The following is a 24,055-nucleotide window of genomic DNA, read 5'->3' as shown; positions in this document are numbered from 1 at the left end:
CCCACAGACATACCAGGCAGAGTGCTGTGGAGATTTCTCCTGCAGTGAGCTCTCAGCATCCATCAGCTCTCTCAGCCTCACAGGTCTCCCCTCGGTGCCTCCAGGCAGTGTCCCCAGCCCTGTGTGCTTGGCAGAGGAGCTGCTCCTGGGCAGAGCTGTCTCTCTGGAGCACTGCTGGGTTGCAGTGAGCTCCCTCCATCCCAGGAGCCTGGCCAGCTCAGCAGAAGACCAGTTCTTCTAGGCTCCCTCCTGGTGCCTCAGGCCTCATGGGGATCGCTCTGTGATCTCATCTCTGATGTTCCCTCCCTCAGCTGGGGAGAAATCCTTCTGTCCAGCAGAGTTCTTTCTCCTGATGAAACCAGAGCTGGGCAGGACAATCACTTTTCCTTGTCTCCCCATGAGACAGGACCTCCAGGCAGGGACAAGCAGGGGTGTCTGACCCCCTGCAAAGGTTAAGGAGCATGGCTGCCTGGGAGCTGCTGGTCCCAGTGCCCATGGGAATTACTGAGAGTGGAGGCCAGGAAAGAGTTACTAAGACACCAACCCCTGTTGTCACCTGAAGGGCCAGAGATGAAGCCAGGTCCAATCAAAACTCACAGCGACTCTAGAGGGGGATAAAGTCCCTGTAGTGTGCATTAAAACCAGTTGGCAAAACAGTCCAGGTTATTCCTGCTACAGGCAAAGACAAACCCATTTGTGGGATTGCTTTAACTCAGGGACCTGAGTGCACTTGGTGGGTGATGAGAAAGGATGAGGAAGTCCAGTGTGTACCCCAAGGGGTTTTAGTTCTAGGTGAGGACAGCCACTAAATTGTTGGTGTATAACAAAATCGCTCAATGGCAGATGGTCTAAATAATGGATAAATGATGTTAGGAACCTCCCCAGGACTCCGAAAAAGTGAGATCCAGGCATGATGTCGATGGTGTGGAAACAGGGGTGGATAATGTCCTGGTTCTGGCCAGGCCAGAGCTCACCGCCCCAGGCAGCCAGCACAGGTGAGATGAGTTTGCCTGGGTTGTTTTCCACAACCCCTGACATCACTTCCCCATCAAAGGAAATTGGGCTGGTTGGAGAGGGGTGCTTGTGGCATGGTGCAGCAGTCTGTTATTGTTGGGTTTGTAAGGTACTCTGTGCTATCACTGGGTGTGAGTGCAATTGGGGCTGTTATTGTTCCCCCTTTTATGGTGCTTTTGTCAGTAAACTGTCCTTATCCCAGCCCACAGAGGCTCTGTCTGTTTGTCCTCCAGGAGTGAGCAAACAGCATGTGTTGCTCAGCCATTGTTTGGGGCTGAACCACCACAGTTTCCAAGCCACAAACAGTGAGCTTCTGTAAGAGAAAGTTCTGGAAATCTGTGCCCAAGGCCTGGCTAAAGTCAAGGTAGACAACATCCAGAGCCCTTCCCTTGTCCAAGAAGCAGGTCACTCTGTCATAGAGGGAGATTCAGTGGGTCAAACAGGAGCTGCCCTTATGAACCTAAGCTGACTGGGCCTGATCACCTGGGGGTGCTTCATCAAACCAACCCAGGGCTTGCTCAGCATCTCAGCTGCTTGTACATTGCCTTTGCCTACCAGCCAACATGGCCTCCAATTACCTGTTCTAACGAGTCCCTGGGGAGGCTCAGCCAGCAATGGCTCTCAGCGGGACTCATTAATACTTCAGGTACTTTGGCTTCTGCTTTTGACATGGAGATTTTTGTGTAATTTCCTATCAGTACCTGAGCTTCAAGGACTCAGCACCAAATGCACCACAGGGATCATTAAAAGTAAAAAGCAAACCCTGACGAGCTATGTCAAGTCTTCAAGAGATGTACAGATCATTGAAGCTGTTTCAAAGGGAGCTCAGAATAAAACTGATTTCTTTTTAAAGGTGTAGGATATTATTTGCACTTCAGAGGACAGGTGATAACCCCTGACTGAGATAGATTCAGGGTGCCTCCTAAGGAGGTCTGGGCTGGTCTGAAAAAAGGTCCCTTGAGGCAGTGGGGACAACCTTGCTGCACATCTCCACAAGCCCACCATGACTCTCACCAGCCAACTGGGACTTGCATCCCTTGTCCTTACATCAGGTCTCTCTGCTGCACTCCACAGTGGGGCATTACAGCCCCTCTGTACCAGCTCCCCTGCTTTCCTTAGAGAACTGGCTGCACACAGGCAGCACACAGGGAGTTATGTTCCCACCAACAGAAGAAACCTGAGAAGATCCACCATTAAATTAAACACTCCTCACTCTGTGCCAAGTGCAATCTGCCACCAGTGAGGTTCACCTGCCACAAAGCTTAACCAGGTGAGAAATGTTTTTGTGAGGAATGAGACTGTGAAATCACCACAACTCAAGAGCTGGCTAAAGACAGAATGAGTCAGACAACTGCCAGAAAGGCAAGGGTTTAACTCCCTGAAACTCAGAGCAGCAGCTGGATGGTTGAGAGGTGTCTGAATGGTCCAAGGGGAAGGGGAAGGGAAATCTAGAGAGCAACCAGAAGCACTGGTGTGCAGATCCACTGTTGGAACAATGGTCAATTGACTTTGGACAGGTAGAACTATGTGACAGACAGGGGATATTAAATGCACAGCAGTCCTGTTTCAGGCCAGGCAAGAGTTCACCTCCCCAAGCAGCCAGCAGAGGTGAGCTAAATTAGCAGGGGTGACCTGAGTTAGCACAGCTGAGCTGAGTTAGTCCAGGCTGTTTTCCACACCACCTGACATCTCTGCCCCATAAAAGGGGCTGGTTGGAGAGGGACACTCATGGCTTCCTTAACGACAATCTGAATATGGCTGGGGCATTTGGTTGGTCCTTGCACTGTGCAGTACCTTGTGATCCTTTGGTCAGTAAAGTACTCTCTGTTATCACTGGATGTGAGTGTAGTTTGTGATGTGCTGTTATCATTTGTTCACAGTGATTTTGTCAGTAAACTGTCCTCCTCCCAGCCCACAGAGCGTCTGTCTGTTTCTCCTCCGGGAGTGAGCATTATAACCTGACCCTTGTACATGACTACCAAGGGAACGGTCCTAAAATTACCTGATGCCATTTTAGGACTCTACCAGTGTCCACCTTCAAACACACTGAACATCCAGAAATATTTCCCAAACAAAACATGCGAGGGATGAAAGATGGGTCTGGACTACAGCCTCCCCAGGTAGCACACTAGCAGCACCAGGAACCTTGGGGCTCAGGGCTTTCCTTAGAAAGGGAACAATCCTGACAGTGCCTGATGTCACTTTTGGGCTCTACCAGTATACACTTTCCAACTGCTAAACGAACAGCAGTAGATCCTTAAAAAAAGCTGTGAGGGATGAAAGATGTTCCTGGATTGAAAGCTCCTGAGATAATCCACAAGCAGCCCCAGTACCCTTAGGGCTCAGGGCTTTCATAGGCAACAGAATCTTCCTGGCAGTGCTTGACATCATTTTTCGGGCTCTAACAACGTCCAGGTTTGAAACTGCAAAACATCCAGTAATAAATCCCCCAAAAGAAAATGAAGGGCTGAGAGATTGTCCTGCCTTGAAACCTCACTAGGTAGCCCACTATCAGCTCGAGTTATACTCGGACTCAGGACAGTCCTTACGAAGGGAATGGTGGTGACAGTGCCTGATGTCATTTCCAGGCTCTACCAGTGTCCAAATTCTAAACCTCTAAATGTCCACCAATACCTCCCAAAGAAAAAGTGAGAGGGTTGAAAAAAGTTGCTTGGAATGGAACATGCCCAGGTAGCCAACTAGCAGCCCTAGTAACCTTGGGGCTCAGAGATTTGCTTGCTAGGAGAACAGTCCTAAGAGTTCTTGATGTCATTTCCAGGCTCTGCTACCATCCAGCTTCGAAACAGCTAAAGCTCCAGCAATAACTCCATCCTAAATAAAATTTGAGGGATGAAAGATGTTCGCAGGCTGAAACCTCCACTGTGAGAGGCAAGTAGCCCCAGTAACCCTTGAGATCAGGGCATTCCTTGCCATGGGAACGATCCTAACAGAGTCTGATGTCATTTTCAAGCTCTACCAGCACCACCCTTAAAATATTCTAAATGTAGAGCAATAGTTCCCCAACCAAAGGTGTGAGGAATTAAAGAGGTTCCTGGCCTGAAACTCCCCCAGGTAGCCCATGAGCAACCCCATTAACCTTGAGGCTCAGGGCATTCCCAGACAGGGAACAGTACTAACAGGGCCTGATGTCAATCTATAGATATACCTGCATCCACATTCAAAACTTCTTCATGTAACACAATAGCACCAAAGCAAAAGGTGTGGGGACTGAATCCTCCCCAGGCACTGCACTAGGAGCACTGGTAAGCCTGGAGCTCAGGGCATTCCTAGCCACGAGAATGGTCCTAAAAAGGCCTGATTTCATTTTCGTCATCTACCTTCATCGACCTTCAAACATGCTGAATGTCCAGCCATAGAGTCCCAGGTTCTTTAACACCAATTGCTGTCATTTTGTTAGAGGGAACACAATTTGGAGAGATACCTGCATGCACACATGTGCACTGTTAACAAAATGGAGCTGCACTTCAAACTGACCTTGACAAACTCCAGGATTTCCAGACCAGAAAGATCAAGAATGTTTCCAACCAGAAGAGATCTTCTCCTCCTGACCATATTTTGTCTGGGCTGGAATTAATTCTCATGTTTGCAGACCCCAAAGTTCTGTGGGGTGGATTTGTAAGCAAAAAAGTCTAACTAAAAGTGTTTGTTCCTTGCTGAGCAGGGCTTGCACAGCATCAAGGGCTTTGGACTAATTTTGCTCCAGAAATGAGTCAACTGGGAGTGCCCAAGTGCTGGGAAGGGGACAGAACAGGCCCAGCTGACCGTAACTGACACAAGGGATTATCCATACTGTATGACTACAAGAGTGAGCCCACTGTTGTGTTGCACTTGTTGTCTGCAAAGGTGGGCTGGTTTCAGCCAGGATAGAGTTGATTTTCTTTCTGGCAATGGGTGTAATGCCGTGTTTGGGAGTTCAGATGAGAGCAGTGCTGATAACACAGGGATGGTCGAGTTGTGTCCAAGCAGTCAGGGACTTGTCAGGTTTTTATGCTGCCCTGTTTCCGAGAACACGAGTTGCACCCAGGGAGCTGGGCAGGGACACAGCCAGGACACAGCCAGGTGACCCAAACTGGCCAAAGAGCGTATTCCATTCAATTGTGTCATGCTCAGATGATGGCTGGAGGGGAGAGGATCGTGCAGATCCAGGATATGGAGTTTTGGGGACTGTCCAGGTTCAGGACAGCTCTGAGCTGTTCCCCCTGAGCTGTGAGGTTCAGTGAGGAACTGCATTGTGCAGCCCCAGTTTGTATATTGTGCTACAAAGTCCTGTTGTTGTTGTCAGTCTCTCTCTGCTGGCCCAGTAGACTGTTCTCATCCCAACCCACAATGTTTTGCGTGTTTTGGTTTCCTTTTTTCTCCCTTCATCCCAGCCATAATCCACCCCCACACCCTGTTAAAGAGAGAGAGTAGCTGTGTGGTACCCGGCCCTCAGCTGGGATGAAACCATGACCAAAGGTTCCAGCACAACACCCGCACATCAAGGCAGCTCAGACATGATGGGTGGAGAACCGGGCACAAGAAGAATTTGGTCATTCCAGGGGCTGCCATAGCAGTCAGAGGTGCTGAACAGGGATCTGGCCATGAGCACATTGGGCTGCACTGGGAGGAGCGTGGCCACACAGACAAGGGCCCTTCTTGTCCATCTGGATGCAGCACTGGTGAGGTCACTTCTGTAGCAGTCAGTCCCAGTGTGGGACTCCCCAGTTTGGAGAAATGGGGAGGAACACTCGTGTGGGCAGTAAAAGTATGCCAAGTTACAATGAGGGGTCTTGTGTGGAGAGGTTGAGTGACCATTGCTTTTTTAGGGCAGGGAAGGAGAGGCTAAGGGAAGCCCTGTCTGTGGTATGTGGAAAGCACATAGGGTATCAAATCCACTGAAACTGCAGCTTTGAAGGTCAGAGTGGACATGAGGATAAAGAAATGTCACTGTGAGGGCAGTGGTGTGATGCGAAAAGTCACTCAGAGGAAGTGTGGGTGAGCTGGTGGGTTTGTGCTTGTGGGAGCAGCTGGTGAGGATGGAGAGACATCAGAACAGGCAGGGACATCATGGGGTGAGATCAAGGTTGGGAAGGGTGCTGGGTGCTTGCAGCCTCCAGGGAAACAGGCACAGGTGTGGGGCAGTGTGGGATGGGCTGTGCTGCAGATGGCCAAGTGTGCCAGCCAGGATGAAAGGGCCTGATAGTAACGAGGTCTTTGCCCCCTTAGCTGTGGCTGATGTCCCTGCCACAGAGGCTTCAGAGGAGACACATTGTCCTCATGGCCACAGAGCATTGTTTTCCCCTTGCACCCACCCCAGGGTAGGCCTCCATGTGTCACATCCCTGTCCTTCCCTTGGTGTCACACTCCCCACATCCCAAGGAAGAGCCCTGAGACACAGGTGAGGGTCAGGATCTCCCTGCCCAGGGGCTGGGGGTCAGCACTTGGCATTTCTGATTCATCAGACCCAGCCAGGGTGTCCTCAGCATCAGAGCTGCCTGTGCTTTGCCTGGGTTTGTCCTCATGGCCTCCAGTTGTCTGCTCTAATGAGCCCCTGGGGAGTCTTTGTCTGTAGTGACTGTCGGTGGGGCCTGTAAATGCTTCAAGGTACTTTGGGCATTATTCCTGTCTAAACATCTGGAGAGGTTTCATCATTCTTCTCTTGCTACCTTGAGGTCTGTTGACTCAGAATAAAACACACCATGGGGCTCATTAACATCCAGAAAGCCCTTACAACCATGGCTCTTCAAGTCATTTTCTTTAATAAAAAATTAGCCTTGTACAACTAATTGGAGAGGTTTTATTTGAGTGATGAAAACTTCAAAGGAGTTTCACAATGCAGGATTTTTCCGTAGGAAAAAAATGTTTCTGTCATATCTCAGATCATGGAAGAAAGTTCAGCAGCATGCTGCAATGGGGGCTGGTCCAGAGGTCACCTAAAGAGATCTGGACCGGCAGAAAAAGCAGTCTCCTTAGACCCAACCCTGCATGCAGAACCTTGACCTTCCCCAAGCCCAGCAGTTCCCTCACTGGCCTCCTGGGACTCCCAACCCTTTTTCTAGCATCATCTGTGCTCACAGGCACAGACAGATTTCTCTGACAACAAACAGCATTTACACAAGATCCAGTTTAATACCCATGAAATCTCTCTCCTCAGCTGCCTGCTACGGCCAAGCAGCGTGTGAAGGGGGTCAGCTTTACCGGTGCTCCCAGTGCACAACCTGGGGAGGTTTAGGTGCTCTTGCTGGACATTTTGCATTTTTGAAACTTGAGGCTGCTGGAGCCGGAAGATTTTGTCAGGCACTTGTAAGGACTGTGCCCTTTGAGAAGGACAGTCCTGAGCTCCAGGATTACTGGTGCTGCTAATGGGATATCTGAGTAGGTTTCAAGCCAGGAACAACTTTAATCACTCGCTCCTTTTGTTTTGGTGCTATTGGTGGACATTTAGCTCATTTGAAGTTGGTTGCTGGTAGAGACTGAAAATGACATCAGGCACTATTAAGATCGTTCCCTCAGCTACAAAAGCTCTGAGCCTCAAGGTTACTGGGGCTGCCTTTGGGCATGCTGGGGAGTTTTCAGACTCCCAAGATATTTCAGCCCTCAAACCTTTTGTTGTGGAACTATTGCTGGGCATTTAGCATCTTTGAATGTGGACGCTGGTAGAGCTGGAAAGTGATGTCTGGTGTTATAGGACAATTCCCATAGCCAGGAATGCCCTTTGCCCAAAGTTTACAAGAGCTGCTTGTTGGCTATCTGGTAGGGTTTCAGCCCAGGAACATCTTTCAGCCTTCACAGATGTATTTGGGAGCTATTGATGTTTAGAATTTTCAAAGGCAGAACCTAGTAGAGCCACAAAAATTGTGTGGGGCAATCGTAGGACTGTTCCCCTGGCTAGGAAAGCCCTGACCCCCAAAGATACTGGGGCTACAAGTGGGCTACCTGGGGAGGTTTCTAGAAAGGAAATTTTTTCAGCCCTTGCAACTTTTGTTTGCGACCTACAATACCGGTGGGAGATTCTCCCTGGTAATCCTTTTGTTATTAATGAATTTATAGAATTAATACCAAAAGGATTACCAGGGAGAATCTCCCACCTTCACTGGATTGGGAGGGAACCACTGTGATGGAGGATGAAGAAAAGGCTGATGTACTTTGCCTAAGTCCTTAGTAGTAACACCATTGGTCTCCTGATACCCAGACCCTGAGTGGAAAGATGGGGATGGGAAATGGACTGAAGTCCCCATCATCCATGGGGAACTGGTTACTGACCTGCTCAGCCACTTAGATCCATGCGAGTTGATGGGTCTGGATGGGAACCACCCCAAGGTACTGAGGGAGCTGGTAGATTTCCTCCCCAAGCCACTTTCCCTTAGTTACCAGTAGTCTTGGCTGACCAGGGTGGTTCCACCTGACTGGAAGCTGGCACATGTCACACTGATCTACAGGAAGGGACAGAGGGAGGTCCTGGGGAATTACAGGCCTGACAGCCTGACCTTGGTGCTGGGGAAGCTGATGGAACAAATCATATTGCATACCATCATGCAGCACATGCAGGACACTCAGGCCATCAGGCCCAGTCAGCATGGGTTTAGGAAAGGCAGATTGTGCTTCAAGCTGCTGATCTCCTTCTATGACAAGGTGACCTGCTTAGTGGATGAGGGGAAGGCTGTGGATGTGATCTACCTGGACTTCAGTGAAGCCTTCATCAGTTTCCCCCAGGGCATCCTGCTGAAGCATGGATTAGATGGGTATACTCTTTGCTGGGTCAGAAACTGGCTGAAGGCTGGGCCCAAACAGCTGTGGTGAATGGAGGTAAATCCAGCTGGCAGAACATCACATGTGGTGACATTGAGATGCTGGATTGTGTCCAGAGAATGGCAGAGTAGACAGTGAAAGGTTTGCAGCACAAGACCTGTGAGGATCAATTGAGGGAACTGGGGCATTTTATTGTTCAGGATGCTGAGGGAGACCTTATCACTCTCTACAAGTGTTGGAATCAATCCTCCGGGAGGAACCGACGAAAGGAAGACACAGACGCTCAATGTGAGTGTTCAGTATACTTCACTTTATTAGCCGTGTCTCTTTCTTATATACACCTTGATAATTAGCTCATACATATTGCAATAGCTAAGCTCATCATTGGTTAATGTGCTAAATGCCAGCTCGTCCCTTTATTGTTCTGTTTACACATTCCTGCGGTTAGAGCAGCTCCTTATCTTCTCCTGCAGCTATAACAGAGGCAGCAAGATCCAGTCACAGTCGGCTCCAAGGTTAGGCCGACTGTGAACTAACCCTTACCCTATTTACAGCATTCTAAGCGGATCCAGGCTGCCGTGTCCCTTCTCTGTTAGCCAACACTGAACCATGCTCCCCACATTTCCCCCGTTTTTATAAAAATATAAAAAATAACAAAAAACTTCCTCGGTTAGTTGCTCAAGCTTTTGCGTAAGGCAGCCAAAAATCACCCTTGCTGCAATTAAAATTAATATAATAACAAGCAATATGCGTAGCCCTTCCTTAATTTATCCCAAAATCCATCCACCTACATTGCCAAACATTTTCCTAAACAGGTCATCAAACCAGTTGTTTTCCATGGTAATCTTCTGGGTATGGTCCTTCAACCACTTCAACTGCTCATGGATCGATTGGCCGTGGTCGGAGAGATTAAAGCAGCACATCCCTTCAAAATCCTCATACCCATGTCCCTGTGCCAATAGCAAAAAATCTACAGCAGCTCTATTCTGCAATACCGCATGCCTCAGGCTATCCGTATCTTGTGACATCTCGGAAAGAATTTGCGTGGTGACGTTTGATTGTTTAACAGCCCAGCACGCAAGCTTATTAAGGTTGGTCATAGAATATGCAACTGCTACACTTGGCGCTAATGCTGCGGCAAAGAATCTTTCTGCAGGACCCCACAACTCCACGTCATCCTTACAATCCGACCCTAATGTTTTTAACTCCAGCAGCCTGCGTCCACTGCTTTTGTCTTCCCTCATTGCAAGGGTCAGGTTTAACCATTGCTGATCATGAAGATTAGGGGCAAAGAGCGTTAATCTCCCTATGTAGCAGGGTCCTCCTAACAGATTGGCAGGTATCCCTTGCCATGCTCGGTCCCCACAAATCAAAAACATTCCTGGGGGTAAGGCCATGGCTCCAGTAAGGTTAACAGAACTCGTATTAAATGCTGTGAATGCAGCATCACTGCGGGTATCATTGTAGCCACAATGAGGCCCGTGTTGGTCAAAACCGGGCGTTCTAGAAGTGATATTGGTCCACTGTATACTTTTAAAATACATCTGCACTCCATCATTGAGTATAAAGCATGTTTTGGTCCAGTTTTGGCTACTATTTCCCACTGCCACAGAGCCCAATAGATCTAATTCTTGGGGGTCCCAAGGCAACATATGATTCAGGCGAGCTAAAACTTCCACTATGCCCTCAGCGGTGCTTCTCCACCGCTGTCCTAGTGAGATGTTAGAGGTATTTGTATAAGGTGCAAACAAATTTACCAAAGTGATTAATTAGTACTTATAACGAGTTTTGAGAAGCGTATCTTATAGCTAATCGTTAGCTTATCTTTGATGTCTAAAAGTTATTTGCACACCTGCTGTGTTTTGTCCATCTTATTATGGCTCGTTAACCACATGTTCACTTACTCTCAAATATTTTCCTACAACTCCTTCTTGGGTTGAGGCAGTGTGTACCTCTGTCTTCAAGATCACTATGTTTGAGAATGTAATTACCAAATACCTCTCAGCATGAGTAATTTTCCTGTCTCATGGGAATTCAAGGATATTGTCTTCTGTGAGGAGAGCCAGGCCGCCGGCAGGCCCACTGTCCTCCTTGCCAATTTTTTCCCTTTTAGTATCTGTGTTACAAAAACTGCTTTTTGAGGTCTCTGCAAGGGCCCTTTGCAGAAAGCTCAATGAACACGACAGTAAATGTAAGACAAATACCATAATTATAAAATCAAATAATCCAAATTTGACCATTGACAATATCCATCCTGAAATTCCCCAGTCATGAAACCAATTGTAAGTGTCTCGATACCTTTGCTGTTGCATTTGTTTGCTTTGCCAATCAGGAGTGTCAGGAGTGCAGATAACATCAGCCCCACGTTTCCCTGCAGGCACCGATTGCAGTCTGTGACCTTAGGCTGTGCAGAAATCACTATTGCCCTAATTTTCATTTAACACAAACACATGCATTTTTCAATGACTGTCAGATCATTCAAAATATCCCACAGCAAAGTTCATAGTCCACTGTGGCTGCAGTTGGAACACTTGACTTCAGTTACTGGGATCAGGATCTCATTCTGGTTCATGCAAGCTCGAGTTCTTCTGGATCCACGGCTTTATCTGCTTGGCTCCTGTATCTGTAATGACACAGGCAGATCTCCTTCCCAAGTTAGTACCTGGAACTTCATTCTTAATAACACTTGACATTGACTTTTTGCTCCCTTTTCCCACCCCCCTTTTTTTTTTTTTTTGCATGGTTCACTATTGGAGGTACCAAACTGTTCTGTGACAGACAGAACTAGTTCAAAACATAAAGAGCTTTGTGAGAGTTTGATTCATACATTCTACCATGGCTTTGCCTGTAGGCAAATGTGGTGTCCCTGTAACACAGGCAATGTTCGTGCCGTATATTCTGAGCTGTTGTCCAGTTTGATTTCACGGGGTAGTCAAGTGCTGCTATAGCAGAGCACACTGACTGGATGCTCCCATTTGTGCAGTAGCTCACACTGCCAGAAAACACAGTAATCTCTAATTCTTTCCGCTGGTAACTCATGAATCAAACTTTCAAAGTCCAAGTTTTTTCTGTAGTCAAATTCTCATCCATGTAATGATAAAAGATTAGATCAGGATGCAGTTTTCATACTGGGGCAAGTGTCCAGGATACATAAGTCTGGCATATAGTCAGTGAATTTTTATGCCTTGTGGAAGCAAGACACAATAATACCTTTTGAAAAAAAACCAAACCCAATTTCTTAAAATTTTTACATGGCCCACAAACTTGTGGAAGGCTTTATACGCTCCGTAGTCAGTTACTCCTGTATTAAAGATTGCAAATGGGCAATATTTTTGTCCAAGTAAGTAGCTAGTAATCAGCCCAAATGGGGATTTTCTGTTTTTCAAGTTGAAATTCTAAAGTAAGCTGCCCAGTTTCAATGATTGCTATCAAAAATCCCTTTGCTAAGTAGGCAGCCTTGCTCTCAGTGGATAAATGCATCTCTGAACCCATAGCACATACAAACAAACACTGCAAAGCAAGTCATCAAACAAACAACATTGCAAGACGCGAATTGTCACATCCAGTCCGTATGGGTGGGGCAGTTCTCCCACTTCTATGGCAATTCTGCCAAAGCACTTGGCTGCGCAGCCTGGTGTCAGTGGTGTCGGCTGCTGCCCGCAGTGCCCTTCTACTCTCCGTGCTGTGAACCACAGCACGACCCCAACAGTCACCGGGGCTGAGCCCTGGGTGAGCACTAGGACCTGGCGGAACACCAGGACCTGCCACCGGTCTCCCTTTTCCGTCCACCTCCCACCGGCCCACTATTCACTCTCTCCACCACCCGCTCAGTCCCACGTAAACTTTTCCCCAGTAAGTTCTGCAACTGAGTAGGAATCCAAATATCCTGATGTAACCCTTTATCCCATTCTGACACCATCTTACGTGTCCAGGCTGTGATGAGCAGTCTCTGCAGAGTGTCTCGGGCGTCAGGAGACAGTGATGGATTGGTGAGTTCGCTGGGGATTCATGAGGTGTGGGTGATGTGTCCATCTCCGTAGGATTCTTGTCCCTGTGCTTAGGTTCCTTGTCCATGGGGAAACACTGCTCTGTGCCTTAGGTGATGATTCTTCATATAGGTAGTTTCTCTCTCAGTAGGTTTCAGGTGGGCAGTTCTGCAAACCCTTTCCCAGCGGGGCATGCCATTGCCCTCTCCGCTTTTTTCCTGCTTTTCAAGGACAGGCTGAAGTTGTCGATGCCAGTTAACATTTTTGACTGTGTCATAGAGTGTTTTAGGCTCAGTAAAAGTTAAACAGATATTAAAGGCAGTCAGTTGTACGTTTGTTTCCACATTTTTCCTTCCAAAGGTATAGTAGTGGGGGGGGCGCAGGCCGTGGTGGCAGATTTACGCGCACTACTCGCTCCCCTTCCCGGTCAGTTCTGACAGATTTATCACTTTGCTCTGATAACACGGCATTATTACTTAGCATAGTAACTGGGGTAGGTGAAAGAGCACCCAGAAACAAAAACACATTCTTCATAGTAGATTTTCCCCTTTTTAAATTGGTTCTGTAGAATCCAGAACTGGTGCTAAAGCTGCAAAGGCTGAAGTAGCAGCTACGTGTTTTGCCTCTATTTTGGTTAAAGTCGTTTTACTTGATTTCCAGAGAGTTATTAAGGATTTAGTTTCTTTCGCCCGAACTGAGGGTTCGTCAAGGATTTGAGCTCCAATAGCTTCCCAAGTATGTAAATCAAATGTGCTGTCAAGGCTTGTTATCAGTTTTCTTTCTTTGCTCCACAAAAAGGAGGGGTTTCAAAGACTTCATAATTCTTAATCACTCTCTTAGACAGCAGATTGTGGAGGAATTGTCTCACAAGCCCCTGATGTTTTAAAGGTTTCAGCTGTTACCGATAGTCCAGTTGGGGCAGTAAGTACATAATCACTTTCCATCATCATTTATCACTTCCTCAAACAACTTATCCCCGAATTTCTTCCATTCGCCCCGCTCAAACACTGTGTCTGGATTCACGAAACACCCCTTAGCCACCCCGTAAGCTAATAGCCCTGGGAGTTCTTGGGACAATCGATCTCTAGAGTCCCACGCTTTTCTAAAAAGCACTTAAGTAAATCATAAGCCGCTTGTCATTCCATTATTACTCACGTACCGTTGCAACCTTTGCAAGACCTGCGGCGGAACTTTCTGACAGGACCCCTTCTCGTCCTGGGCATGGACCCCCTTTTGTGTCCTCTCCGCCTCCTCTGCGGTCCTGGCGTGCAGACCCCCTTTTGTGTCTCGCCGCCTTGACCTCGCAGCAGGACCAGCTGTTCCTAATGTTCCGCCGGTTCCCGAGTTCGGATTACTGAAGCAGAGTCCCCGTCCGGCAGGGTCCCTGTTCGGGCGCCATTTGTTGGATCAATCCTCCGGGAGGAACCGACGGAAGGAAGACACAGACGCTCAATGTGAGTGTTCAGTATACTTCACTTTATTAGCCGTGTCGCTTTCTTATATACACCTTGATAATTAGCTCATACATATTGCAATAGCTAAGCTCATCATTGGTTAATGTGCTAAATGCCAGCCCGTCCCTTCTGTGTTCTGTTTACACATTCCTGCGGTTAGAGCAGCTCCTTATCTTCTCCTGCAGCTATAACAGAGGCAGCAAGATCCAGTCACAGTCGGCTCCAAGGTTAGGCCGACTGTGAACTAACCCTTACCCTATTTACAGCATTCTAAGCGGATCCAGGCTGCCATGTCCCTTCTCTGTTAGCCAACACTGAACCATGCTCCCCACAGTGGAGTATGTAAATGTAACCTTTAGCTAAGAGCCAATTAGAATACGACAGGTACAACACGTGGTAGGAACAGTATCAAAGGAAGGGTGTGCTTGCAATGAAGTTGAAGTTGCTTTATCAATCACACTGATTGGCAGCATCTTCCCTCTCGTCGTGGCACCCATCCTTGGTAATAGTCTGGTAATAATCTCTTCCCTTGAGGGAATTTTGGGGAAAATGTGAGAATTAGGGAATTTGGGGGGAAATAGAGCATTTTTGGGGAAAATAGAGGATTTTGGGGGAGATATGAGGATTTGGGGGAATTCCTGGTTCCTTGGGCATGGAGAACATCCTGGAGTGAGAAGGGGTGAAGCTGGATGAGTCGTGGCTGGGATTCCGGGAAGAATTTGGGTGAAATTCCAATGGTTTTGGAGTTTGTGCTTGAAAGAGACCTGGATCTTTGTGCCAGGGAGATGCCAGGAGGTGGGGACATGGCGATGGGGTGGTGACCACCATCAGCAGCACCACCACCATCTCTGGCACAGTAGTCGGTGGCCGTGTCATCGTCGTTGACTGATGATGCGTATCGGGTGTCCCAACCATCTCCAGCCCCTTCCCAGGGAATCCTTATGCCCTGGGATCTTTGATGGTTGGACCAACCCTTGGCCATTGGCCTCCGGCTTTGACCATTTCCCTCCAACATCAACCCCTTTCACCCCAACCCTCAACGATCACCCCAACCCTCAACTGGTCACCCCAACCATTTACTCCCTCAGTGTCAGGTCATTCTCTGTGTCCCTCCCCCTCCAGAGGATCATTTGGGTTTCTTGACAGTGGCAGAGATGTTACTCTCTGTGGGACTCCACATCAGTGCCTTTGGCAGCAGAGAGGCAGCAGGAGCCCCAGTGAGAAGGGAAATTGGGCTCCCCATTCTGGTTCCCCCATGTCCAGGCAGCCCTGCAGCAGCCCTACTGCTGCCATCAGCTGAGCACATCAGCAGAGGGGGTGCTGCTCTGTGAGGGTGGCTTTAGAAGGGGCACAAATGCCAGACTGGGACAGGGGTAAGGGAGGAGGGGGAAAACATGAGGAAAGATCCCAGACACACCAGGGTCAGTGAGGAAGGAGGGGGAGGAGGAGTTCCCTCTCACAGAGTTAAGAAGGAGAAAAATAGCCCTTCCTACCCCAAAGGCTTTTAATAGGAACAAGTGGGGAGGCACAGAGTGACCACAGCAGAATAAACAGAGAGCAAACCCCGGGCTGTTTCTGCTGCCCCTGGGAGAAGGGAGCCGGGTCCCTGGTGCTCAGGGCTCTCCCAGCTGCACAGACCTCTCCTCCCTCCTGGCTGCACCCAGCGGCATGGCCGGGATGGGCTGTGCTGGCCCAGGGCTCAGGGGCTGCTGTGCACTGAGCTCTGGTGTCACAGCCTTGGTGTCCTCAGGGGGATGTGCCAGAGACACCTCGTCAGCATCGTCATAGCCTGTGCTGTCCTGGGGAGGGGACCAGGCATCTCCCTCAGCTCCAGGGGCCTCAGCACGTCTCTGGGGGTGCAGGTGTGTCCCTGCAAGCAGCAAGACAGCCCACTGAGTGATTGTCCCACGAGGTGCCCATCCTGACCTGTACATCACCTTCCTCCCTTCTCCTCACCAGTGCAGAAATATTCACCTCCCTCTTCCACCAAGGGTCCCCCCCCAAGGAAAACACCCAGGGCAGGTTGGTCTATTGCCAGATTGTGGGCTCTCAATATGGCAGCAATTCATCTGGCACCCCAGGAACCCACAGCACTGCCTGTCCCTCTCACCTCCAGGTGCATCCCTGGGACCAGCTCCATCCTCTGGTGCCCTGGGCATTTCCCAGTCTCCTTGCCCAGACACTGGATCCTCCCCAGGCTCAGAAACCTCCCTGGCATCGTCAAAGCCATCTGCTGGGTCATCTCTGTGCAGGACAGGCATGTCTGAAAGGAGAAGGGAGATGCTGACAGTGAGAAGACACATCCTGCAGAGCAGAGGAAGGGAGGAAGGGCAGGGACATGGGCCTCAGAGACTGGATTTGGCAGCACCAGAGGATTCCCCTGCCCATTTCCTCCCCTGCTGCTCACGGTGACACTGGTGTCCATCACCAGTGTGCAGGGAGGAGAGATCCACCCCTTCCTGCCCCCCATTACCTGGTGCTGATCCTGGACCATCCTCCTCCTCAATGTCCTCATAGTGGGTCTGCATCTTGTTCAGGGACCCCTCTGAGTAGGAGCCTGGGGAAAGTGATGGAAGTTTTATGGGGTGAGTTCTGCTGACCCAGCTTGTGCTCAGTGCTGCTGGGGACAGGGGACCCACCGAGCCAGGGCTGCATTGGATGGCGGGTCAGGAGTTTCCTTGCTCTCCTGGGAAAAACCCCAACTCACAGGGGCTCCCAGAGCTGCCCCAGGACAGCCCCTTCCCTCACCCCTCAGCTGACAATGGGATGTGGGGACACACAGAGAGGGGCTGTCCACTGGCTGGGACAGGATGAGCTGGTGAGGATGAAGCTTTTCTGCAGCCCCAAAACCTGTCTGCTCTCCCCACAGAACCCACAGCCCCAGTGCTGCAGGGACCTTGGGCCAGGGGGCTGCAGGGGGTCAGTCTTAGGTGGGGGCCAGGGGAAAGAGCCTTAGAGATATGGCCCCCATGAGGGACCCACACCCACCTGATATGCTGAACCTTGCCTGCTTCTCCAATGCTGGGCTGTACCCGATCTCTTCATACAGGGCCTCAGGGAAGGGCTTCCAGGCTCGCTCAGAGGCTGCAGACAAGAGGCAGGTCTGGCTCAGGGATGTGGCTCAGGGATGGGCAGTGAAGGGATGGATCCTGATCCGCTCCCCCTGCCCTGTTCCCCCAGCTCAGCCCAGGGCTGTCCCCACAGCACAGCCCCACTGTGCTGTTCAGTCACTGTTGCCACTTCCTCAGGAAGGGCAATGTCCCCATGGAGATGGTCATGGGCAGTGACACCCTCATCATCCCTCAGAGACAGCCCTTGTGCCCCTCTGGAACCTGGATCCTGTTCCTGGTGCTGAGCTTGGAGCAGCTCCTGCCTTTCCTCTCCCCTGGAGCTGTCCACTCTCTGCCCAGTGCATCCATTACACAGCCCCTGCCCTGCTGGGGGGAGGTAAGGGTTGGGTGGAGGAACAGCCAGGGGTCCTGATGCTGAAAGGATGGGAGGTGCTGCCCAATGATTCTCCCAGCATCTCGCACCCCCAGAGCCCCCTCCCCATATACCCAGAGCACTACCCGTGGCACATCCTCATCTATCCTCCTTTATCCCATCTCCCCAGCCCAGCTGTGCCATTTCTCTCCTGGCCCCATCCCTGACTCCCCCCACGTCTGGACTCTCTCTCCCCCTTACTGCTGGTTGCCCATGGTCAGGCAGTCAATGGGGTGATACATAGGACTGTGGGCAGCACACACTCCTGTCCCCCAGCTCTGCCTGTACCACTCACTGACACCCCACAGCACCCCTGGCCTTGCCAACACCCATCTTCACCTGGGAGCATGGAGAACAAACCCACCTTTGCGCCCAGCCCTGGCGCTCCACGCTTGCCCAGCCAGGAGGGCCAGGAGCAAGCAGAGAAGGGCTCCCAGGATGATACAGATGATGACAAGCAAGGACTCTCTCCTGCTGCTTGTCACACGGCCGCGGGTGGCATCTGCACAGGCAGGAAGCCAGAAATATCAGCCCCAGGGCTGGGAGAGGTGGGGGGCTGTGACACCACAGTCCTGACCCCGTGATACCGGGGTAAGGGACCCCAGAGGTGAGTGATGGGGAAGGTTCCACCATTCTGGGGACTGACAGCCCTCCCTAACCCCACCCCCCCCCACTGCTGACCCAGTGACACCTTTTGGGAGTTTCCCACCTCTGCAAGGAGCCCCTTCCCCCTGGCTGTGGGTCACAGCCCGGCCCTGGGAAGAGCCAGCGCTGACACACAGGACAGGTTACCTGCTCGGGGGGTTGGTGCTGTGGTCCTGGGTGCAGCTGCAGAGGAAGAGAAGGAGAGCTGTGGATTAACTGGGATACTGCAGCGCTGGGTAATTGGTACTGAGGGGCTGGTTACTGGGGACACTGGTGGGGTGGTTGCTGGCAATACTGGTGGGACTGCCATGGGGCTCTCCCAACCAGTATGCACCCACCCCCAAACCAGTATGAACCCCCAAAAAAACATGATATAACCCCAAAACTAGTATGAACCCTCCAAACCAGTACAGAACTACCCAAACCCAGTATAGACGCCCTAAAACCAGTAAAACCCCCAAGACAAGTATGAAACCCCAGAAACCAGTATAGAACTCCCAAGAGTAGTATAAAACCTCACAAACCAGTATGAATTCCCTAAACCAGTATGGACTGCCAAAATCAGTATAGAATCTCGCAAATCAGTATAGAACACCAAATCAGTACACAACGCCCTCAAACCTGTATGAACCCCCAATAAAACCAGTACAGAATCCCCTCAAACCAGTATAGACCCCCCTGAAAACCAGTATGTACCCCCCAGATCAGTACGAACACCCCAAAACCAGTATAGCACCCCTCAAACCAGTATAGAACCCTGAAAAACAGCTGCAGAGGAGAAGAAGGAGAGCTGTGCTGAGAGGCTGGGTGTGCAGGTCCTGGGGAGCCTCCTCTCTGACACTCCGGGGGTGTGTGCATGTGTGCAGACATCCCTGGCACATCCCACCCACACTGGCCCTCCTGTGGGGCTGCTCCTTCAGAGGTGGCCAGGCAGGAGCCCAGGGCCCTGCTCGGGGCCACGGGCAGGACAGTGCAGCCCCCGGGAGATGCTCACCAGAGCAGTTCACGGCAGCGTCCTCCTTATGCCGGCAGGCGCCGCTGTCCCCGGGCCGGGCCCAGCAGTGCTGCAGAGACGGCTCTGTGCCCCGGCACTCCACCTGCTCCAGCCAGATGGGGCCCGTCCCCTTCCCAAACGCCGCCTCGCCCAGGGCAGACACTGCGGGGCCACAGCCCAGCTGCCGGCACGCCACTGCCGCGTCCAGCATGTCCCAGGAGTCGTCGCACACCGTCCCCCAGGAGCCGCGGTGCCAGACCTCCACTCTGCCCGAGCACCCGCTCTCGCCTCCCACCACACGGATCTTCTCCCTGTCTGGAGAAGGCAGAGACCCCTCAGGGCACCAGGGCAGCAGGCAGAGCCCTGCCAGGGGAGAGGCCTGCAGAGGAGCAGCTACCTGTGCAGCTCGTGGAGTTTGGGCACGTGGATTCCAGGGCTGGGGCCTTTCCTGGCTGTCTACCTGTAGAAGGAAATGTTGTGGTGAGGGGCTGCAGCAAGGGGGTCATGTGGCAGAGAGAGGGGCTGAGTTCTGCCTGTGCATCCCTAAGTCACTCAAGGGACACACCCGACAATGTGGGGGACCTTGACTGCCCAGCCCCAAAGGGAGCCTGGTTCACAGAGGGCAGGATAGGGGACACTCTTTGGAGAGTGTCTCTTTGGAGAAAGAGACCTGATGGGTCTCTTCTGAGACCCCTTCTGCAGACTCCTCTGCCTCCCCCAGGCACTGCTGGCAGCCTGGCTGCCCGCTGCTGCTAAATGTGGGGGTCTGAGAGCTGAAGGCTCCTTTGTGCCACCACCAGCAGCAGAAGGGTCTGGCATGGAAAAGAAAAGCCCCCGTGGGCTCTGTCTGTGTCTTACGGTGCCCAGAATGGAGCAGGAGCTGGGGATGCTGGTGCCCGGGTAGCTCAGAGTTACCCTGGCAGGTGATGTGGGTCTCATCGTGCAGGTCAGTGCAGGACTGTGGGTGCCAGGGAGTGGAGGGACACTGCCAGAAGGAGCTGTGACTCTTCCCACACTCCACACGATCCAACCAGGCAGGGCCACTCATCATTCCATAAGTCAGGAATGGATCCAAGGATACTGCATCCCCGCAGCCCAGCTCCTTGCACGCCAGAGACACCGTTTGGGGAGTCATTGAGTTGGAGCAAATGCTCCCCCAGGTCCCGTTATAGAAAACCTGCAGGCGCCCGGAGCAGCTGCCGTTGTTCTCCAGCCTCAGGGCCACAAACTCTGTGAGGAGAGAGGCCAAAAGGAAAAGGATGGTGCAGGGATGTGGGATCAGGGGTGTCCATCTAGTCCTCAGGTCCTCAACATGAAAAGACATGGCCAGACAGTCCCCCTGGCAGCCCCTGACAGACAGACAACCCTTTCCTTCCATTGTCTCCCCAGAGATGCCATGTGGGACAGAGAGGACCTGTGTGTGGGTGTCCCCAGCATGGGCTTGGGCAGGGGCTCAGCAGCAGCCAGGGACAGCCTCAGCCATTGCCGGCTCTCCCCTTGTCCCAAGCTCCCCTGTCCCTGGGCTCCCAGCACAGCTCCCAGCACAGACCTGAGCAGACGACTCCGGCGTCCTCTTTGTGCCCGCAGTCGGGCTGCCCCCAGGGCCGTGCCGGGCAGTCCCAGAGAGCAGCTTCGGACCCCGAGCAGCTCACGCTGCCCAGCCAGACCTGCCCGGCGCCTTCCCCGAAGGCAGCAGAGCCAACGGCCTCCACCGCCCCTCCGCAGCCCAGCTGCTGGCAGACGACGGCGGCGTCGGGCAGGTCCCAGCCGTCATCGCAGACGCTCCCCCAGCTGCCCCGGTAGTAGATCTCCACTCTGCCTGCACAGCGCCCGGGCCCGTTCACCAGCCGCACCCGACGGCTCCCTGCAGCAGGAAGAAGCCCAGCTGCTGTCAGGGGATGGTGCCCACCCAGCCCAGAGCCCGGGGGGCCCTGCAGTGCCACTCACCCTGGCAAACGACCCCCACGTCCTCGGCAATCCCAGCTGCCAGCGCGCTCTCGGGCAGGGAGGTGTTGCAGAGGGTCAGGTGGGGCTCATGTCCTGTGCACCGCACCCCTCGCAGCCCCACAGGACCCGTCCCTCTCTCAGGCTTTGGGGGGTTGTAGGCTCTCTCTGCCTCTCCACACCGCAGCTGCCGGCACACCACGCTGGCCTCCTGCACGTCCCACTGGTCATCCAGGACTCTGCCCCAGGTCCCGCGCTGGAAGATCTCCACTCGCCCGTCACACCGGCTGCCTCCACCCACCAGCCGCAGGGCCCCGGAGCTGTCTGAGCCTGGGGAGAGCAGCCATGGCCCAGCCTCAGCAGCACCAGAGAGCCCAGAGACCTGCAGTGCCTCTCCAGGCTCTGGAAGCCTGATGGCCCCCTTGAGATCCATTGCCTGCCCAAGCACTCTGCATTGAGCTTCAGGAGCAGTTTTTCTCATGGTTGGTTTCCCAGGGACTGAGCCCTGTTGGGCAAGACACTCTCTTTGCTCTTGGTGGGGCACAGACACCCAACATGTCCCTGCTGAGGCAGATGGGGCAGCTCCTGCAGGAGGGAGTAGCAGATGGTTGGATGGCCTGGAGATGGGCAGCACCAGGAGAAGCCGTGCTCATCCTCTGCCCTGGCACTGCTGATACATGGGACACCCCACACATCTCTGCATCTCTGGGGATCAGGGACTGGGAACTGGTTTGACTCCAAGACTTCTGGTGGCTCCAGGGCCTGATCCCTGTCCCAGGAAGGCAGAGATGTCTGACCCTGTTCAGTGTCAGCTCTCCCACATCAGAGCGTTCAGTCGGAGCAGATCAAGCTCTCCAGATCACTCCAGGTGAAGGGAGGTTTTCTCCAGGGAGAAGTTCACCCTGTGGCTGCCATGGGATCCCTTGCTTTGGGTGGCCATGTCACACCCCAGGGGAAAATGGGGGTAAGACGCTGTTTTCCCAGCACTCACCTGAGCAAATGACAGCAGCGTCCCTGTCGTGGGAGCATGGGGAGGCTCCCAGGGCAGTCACTGGGCACTGTCCCAGCTGGGCTTCTGTCCCATCACAGTGGAATGACTCTCTCCAGGTGGGGCCGGTCCCTCTCCCAAAACGCCCTCCTCCAGGAAGGGCCTCAGCAAACCCGCAGCCGAGGTGGCAACAGAGAACGTGGGCGTCCAAGAGGTCCCAGTGGGAGTCACAGAGGGTGCCCCAGGTCCCCAGCACCTGGACCTCCACCCGCCCATCACAAGCTGTGCTGCCATTCACCAGCCTGAACCCTGTGTACTCTGGGGACAAAGACGAGAAAAAGGTCATTGGTTCTCTTCACCTATGGCAGTTGGAGGACTGGCCAGATAGACAGCCTTCCTTTCTCCTCCTTCTGCATTCTCTTAGGGCTGCAGAAAAAGACATCGTCCCTCCTGCTTTCATACCCAGCAATGTGCCCAGACCCCTTACTTGTGCATGTGACACTGGCATCATTGGCGTGGGTGCAGGGTGGATGTCTGGGGGACCCTGTGGGGCAGAAGGCGAGAGAGGATTCATTCCCCAAGCACTGCAGCTCCCTGTCCCAGATGGAACCAACACCTTCTCCAAAATGAGCTGCCCCAGGGATGGACAGGGCTACCCCACACTGCAGCTCTTCACAGACCACATCAGCGGCTTTGGGACCAAAGTCCAAGTCACAGACAGTTTTCCACTGGTTCTCATCACGGATCTCCACTCGTCCTGAGCAGGGGCTGTCCCCTCCAACCAGCCGCACAAACCCTGGAGCAAGCAAAGACCCCTGTGAGTTCCCAGAGCCCTCTGGCAATGTGCTGAGCATGTCTCACCTCATCTCTCAGGTGGCTACAGGCAGCTCCCAGTGGGTGCTGATGGCACAAACCCACCAGAGTCCCTCCCTGCTCTCCAGAAATCAGCACAGCACTGGGGGCTGGCTGTTCTCCCACAGCCACAGGCACAGGCACCGCTCAGATAAACTGCTGCTCTTCTGGAGACCCTGGGCTGCTGGGCACGGGCCCCAGGCCCTGGATGGGCCCAAGGAGATGGTCCTAGGTGCTGTTGTCAGTGGCAGCCTGCTCTGCACCTACAAGCTCAGGGCCAGGCCCAGGAACCCCTTGGAGCCACCAGAAATGCCCCCCTCAGTCCCAGAGGGTTCTGCAGTGTGGGTGTACCCACAACAACTGTCTGCACCAGCCTCCAGCTCCAGCACCCACCCAGGGAGGGGTCCTCATCCAGGGCAAGAGCGTACCGCAGGTGTGCACAGCACCCATCTCCCTGCTTTAGGCACCCACAGAGGGTGGGCTGAGCCACATCAGGGGTCAGCCTGTTTCAGGTTCCTGCTGGGCTTTCCTTGGGGATGAGGACACTGGGGATGAGGACTGTGGCCAGTCACACTGCCGACAATCCCATCTCGGCAGTGTGACCAGCCACACCCAGCCCTTCTCCAGTACCCCCTTGTTTCCCTGAGGGCACAGCCAGGTCCCTTCCCCCATCCTGGCCGCAAAAGTGGGGAATGGGCTGCATCCTTACCTGAACATGTCACTCCAGCATCCCATCTGTGACTACAGCGCCCTTGACCTGAGCCTCTCTTTGTGCAGTCAGACAGGGCAGACTCGGTGCCACGACACTCAACACCAGCCGTCCAAACGGGGCCAGATCCTTGCCCAAAGTGTGCAAGCCAATGAGCTGCAACAGCATTCCCACAGCGCAGCTGCTTGCAAACCACTGCAGCATCGGTCTTGTCCCATAAGTAATCACACACGGTCC

The 24,055-nt window shown here is 52.5% G+C and overlaps 1 protein-coding gene across 1 annotated transcript; it reads right to left on the bottom strand.

Annotated features, from left to right (window-relative positions):
- Window positions 1–13,682: 13,682 nt before the first annotated feature.
- LOC311202466 (scavenger receptor cysteine-rich type 1 protein M130-like) lies at window positions 13,683–23,559 on the bottom strand (the record flags this gene model as incomplete). The annotated part of the gene is made up of 11 exons (XM_084277051.1): window positions 13,683–13,762; window positions 16,677–16,760; window positions 17,192–17,287; window positions 18,051–18,188; window positions 19,326–19,640; window positions 20,875–21,189; window positions 21,273–21,593; window positions 22,261–22,575; window positions 22,745–22,801; window positions 22,919–23,053; window positions 23,538–23,559. The coding sequence occupies 11 exons, from the start codon at window positions 23,557–23,559 to the stop codon at window positions 13,683–13,685; spliced, it is 1,878 nt and encodes a 625-aa protein (XP_084133177.1).
- Between the last annotated feature and the right edge of the window lie 496 nt (window positions 23,560–24,055).

This window comes from Gallinula chloropus, assembly GCF_964237585.1.
Source record: "Gallinula chloropus genome assembly, chromosome: 30".
NCBI classification, from domain to species: Eukaryota; Metazoa; Chordata; class Aves; order Gruiformes; family Rallidae; genus Gallinula; species Gallinula chloropus.
Note: the sequence above shows the minus strand (reverse complement) of the source record. Positions and strands in the feature narration are given on the sequence as shown.